We start from the raw sequence: 4,371 nt of genomic DNA, 5'->3' as shown, positions 1-4,371 counted from the left end.
TTGGTGCCTTGGTGGTCGTGCCGTGGGTGGTGGACTGGTGGAGACTGAGGAGTGGGACAATTGAAATGATGGGGACTATTGGATTCTTTCCATTATTGTATACAACAACGTTACTATACACCTATTTTTAGTTTATTCTGATTTATCTAGTTGGGGTGTACAATGCACACTACACACCTAATTTAAACGAAACATCACAAAGACAAATATATAGATAAAAGAAAAAAAAAATATAAGGGCAAAATACAAAAAATGTATGTAAAATTTATGAGTATAGTTGTAATACAATGGATGCATTTTTTTCCCCTGATGATACCTAAATGAACTTACTTGAATAGAATATATATACCCGTCAAAAAAAAATCGAACATATCTAAATAAGAGTATAAACTTTAGAGAGAGAACTTTTAGGATCTTACAGGGAATTTGGAATGTGAAATTGAGAATTGAAGGAAAGAAGATGAGATATTGATTGACAATTAGTTGATGATAACACTTCCCTAACCATTGTTTGGCATGGTTGTTGGAATACGTGAGGAAATTTTGATTTACACTTGGGGCTCACTAAATCCCGCCCCATTACTATTCACTCGCCAAGTGACTTAACAAGCCCTCCCTATATTTACTACCTCTTTTACATTTTATTAGGCCCGACCAAGTGGTTTAGAGGCACCATGCCAATATTTAAAGATAGGCCCTGAAAGTTTGAAATGATGAATTTGAGAGTTTTCAAATATATATATTAAAAATAAATAAAAATAAAACTAAAACTAAACTACGAAGCTAATGAATTCTCCGTAATAGTGATGATTTGATTGAGGGGTACTAGTGTACTACTGTGCTAGACATTAGCCGGCCTTGTGACTGTAGCTTTTTGGAAATGACAAAGAAAGAGAGAAATTTCGCAAAACTCACACTTACCCTCATGCTAAGTCTAGTCATCATACCCCAGCCATTAATTGGTCCCTTTAATCCAACTCACATCCTAGAAAAGTCTATTTAGCGAGGGTTTCTGAGACTCTACCAGCTAGAGTCTTTGAAGACTATACCAAGGGTATAAAGGTAAATGCAAAGGGATGAAGTTGTTTGGCCCACTTTTAATTTCTTTCTCCTTTTATTTATCATTCTCTCTCTAAAAATCTGGTCCAAAATTCAAAATTCAAAAATATAATTTGTTTTCCTTTTAATTATTTTGGGGCAATATTGTTGGCAATTGTAAATTGTAATAACTGATGTAATTAAATTTTAACACCCAACTTTTCACTCTCTCTCCTAAAACTTACCTGGGAAGCTTCAGTTCTTGCAGTTAGTCTCCCGCTCGTTTCGTTTCTTCTCCCTCCAAATTCGGAATCATCAATCGATTAACCACCTCCCATTCTACAACTTCGTAACTGTCGTAAAACCGCCGCACTTCTTAACTGCCGTCCCGTACTATATAATTGATAGGAGGTTGAAGTTTTTTCTTGCGAGAGGAAGTTGGTGAATTGCGAAATCTCAGGTAAAGAGTTAATCTTTATTGAAGAATATTTTATAGGTATTCTGCTGTTATAATCTAGGGTTCATTTCGATTTTGGGTAAAAATCTAATTTTTATTAAAAATAATATAATTAGGGTTTATAATTCTGGATTTGGTATGATTTTTATGCAATTCTGATATAAGTTGGTGATTATTATGCAAGTTGTATGATTTCTGGAATATAGAAAGTGTTGATTTTTTACATAGTTTGGAAATTTGCATGCAATTTTACATTGTAGTTGGAAATGACTTTGTACTCTGTACTAAATAATCTTTATCTGATTCAAGTTAGTAATGAATTTGTAGTCATAAATCTTTATCTGAATTATAGTTATAATACGTATTAATTAGATGGTTTGGAGTGGGTTCTGTTATAATAAATTTGATTAATAATCCCGAGGTACAAAAATTGTTCTTTAATTGTCATTTTGATTTCTGCTTATGTTGGTCAAAATGTTCTTAAAATATGTTAATGTTTGTGTATTTTGTCATGAATATCCCAAAATATGGTTACTCGTTTATTGAATTGTTATATAAATTGACCAAACGCAGGGTTTAATATTGCTTATATTTGTTATGTTTTGGTTATGTGTTCATCTGTTGCTTCTTATTCAATGTCGTATTTGTTTGGTAATGCCTAGCTGTTCTGAAAGTTCAAAATCCTGAAGTAATTGTTAGTTTGTTATTCAGTTTCTTATTCACTTTGTTGGCCCCTTGTAATTTCAGGATGGTCTTCAAAAAGGGTCACACCGGATCAAATAAGCAATGGGTGAGTGTTGTTAAGTGTTGTTTATATAATTTTATGATAGCCATATAATATTTTGGTTGGTATTATTTAATATTGTATATGTCTTTTCATTAAATAATCATGAATATGTTTGTGCATTACGTAATCATGGAATTTGTTTTCGTATATTAGCAGAAATTTGCAATGAATGAAGTTTTTAAGGATAAACCTCCCCAGGTACCCGGCACTAGTAACCGTAAGAAGTATGTGGAACCGGAAATTGATGAAGATGATGAAGAGTACGAGGAAGATCTCGTTGGATCAGGGGATGATAGTGAAGATACACCATATGAAGAGGAGGGTGAGGAATTAGAGGACGAAGAAGAAGACGACGACGAAGAGTATGTAGATGAGGATGAGGATGAGGATGAGGGGGAAAATGATGTTGGTGTAAAGTGTAAGTTGAAAAATCAGGGCAGGAAAACGGGTAATGCTAAAGGAAGGCGTCCTGTTGTTGTAGAGGAGGATGATGAGTTTTATGATGATCTTGAAGTTGATGCTCGTGCTAAGTTGAAGATGAAAGAGCGCAGTAGGAAGTATGCTAAGAGCAGGCGTTTAGCTAATGATGTAGAGGATGAAGGAAATGATGATGAAGAGGATGACGAGGAAGATGGAGAAGCTGATGTCCGTAGAGTGGGGAAGAAGCATCCAAAGCATGTAGGCCAAAATGTTAGGCGGTATCCAGAAGATGAACAACATGGGTTGAGGAAGAAACATTTGAAGGTAATTAGGAAGAGGCGTCGTGGGGATACTGATGACGAGGAAGAACAGGGGAAGCCTGTGAAGAAGAATTTGTTGCTGAAGAAAAAGGTTGGTAAGATTGTTGATAAAGAGCGTAGAAAAGGAAAGTCTCCTCTTAAAGATAAGGGAATGACTAAGAGAGGCAAGAATAGGAGAGTGTTTCTGCGGGTATGAATGACATCTATACCGTTATTTTAATATGTATTCATTAAATTAGTATCAACTAGTTGTTTAATAATATGTTGTTGTACCCTCTGATCAGGTTCCAATCCCCCAACATCCAATGTCTAGGGGTGAATATGCCAAGTGTCATGATGTTGTAGTTGCTACCCAAAGGGCTAATTGCGATCGCAAGGTATATGGTAATTTAATTCTTGAGATTATGATTATGTGATTGTGAAGCAGATATTATGTTAGGTTCTGACTTACTTAATGGCATGTTGGTAGCAACCGAGTGTTATATGCCGCACTGATGCTTTCTCAAAGATCATTGCTGGATTTGATGACTCTAGAAGAGCCTGTGTGCAAAAAATGGGGTTTGGAGGATTGTTGGAGTTGAAAATATCCAAGCTTCCGAGGCAGCTTTGTTATTGGCTGATGACCAGATTGGACGGAGTCAACAGTTATCTGGTAGGTGGTGATGGGCATGTGTTGCCGATCACACCTGGCCATTGGGAAGATGTGTTTGGTTTGAGGAACAGCGGGCTTCCCGTCCCTGAAAAGGATTCTGATTTGCCGGCTGGAAAAGCTCTAGCGTATGCAGTGAAGTATGGTGAGAAAAACCCTGCAAACAACAAGACCACAGTACTGATATCCAACGCAACTCGCGTGTTGTTAGGTCCCTTGGACAAGCTCGGCAACTTAGTGCCGCTCGCAAATCAACGTCAAAGGACTGAGTTCATGGAGAACTTCATGATTGTGCTAATGGGACAGATTCTTTGTCCTTCTACTGATGGTGCAAACATGTCGACGAAACTGCTAGGTGTTGTATGTGTTGCAAAGGACGCAGATCAGTATAACTGGTGTGAGTTTTGTCACAAATGGCTGCTAGACTACGCGATCACATGCCAGCGGAAGCTAGAAGTTCAGGGTTATGCGGCTGGGACTGGTGGTTGTGTTTTGTTTTTGTTGGTGAGTGCTCTCCTGAAATTGACATTTAATAAGTATGTTCATTATAAGTGTTGTATGTTGTAGTCCTTTTCTGGCATGTTTTAATTAGTTATCCATTTCTGGCAGGTTTTTTATCTAGATCGTTTATGTCGGCTTCCTGTCCGTTGGGACGAGTTCCCCAGACTAAAAGTCTGGACTGAGGAGGAAGTGGAGAAGG

The 4,371-nt window shown here is 37.1% G+C and overlaps 1 protein-coding gene across 1 annotated transcript; it reads left to right on the top strand.

Moving 5' to 3' along the window:
- The first annotated feature begins 1,395 nt into the window (after positions 1-1,395).
- LOC110775657 (FK506-binding protein 3-like) lies at positions 1,396-3,685 on the top strand. The gene is made up of 5 exons (XM_056835762.1): positions 1,396-1,498; positions 2,243-2,285; positions 2,439-3,212; positions 3,307-3,399; positions 3,557-3,685. Exons 2-5 carry the CDS (start codon positions 2,244-2,246, stop codon positions 3,683-3,685), a joined length of 1,038 nt encoding a protein of 345 aa, XP_056691740.1. The 5' UTR covers positions 1,396-1,498; position 2,243.
- The last annotated feature ends 686 nt before the right edge of the window (positions 3,686-4,371 follow it).

Source organism: Spinacia oleracea, chromosome 2, assembly GCF_020520425.1.
Source record: "Spinacia oleracea cultivar Varoflay chromosome 2, BTI_SOV_V1, whole genome shotgun sequence".
NCBI lineage: Eukaryota > Viridiplantae > Streptophyta > Magnoliopsida > Caryophyllales > Amaranthaceae > Spinacia > Spinacia oleracea.
The sequence above is the reverse complement of the archived record's forward strand: the minus strand, read 5'-3'. Positions and strand labels throughout refer to the sequence as shown.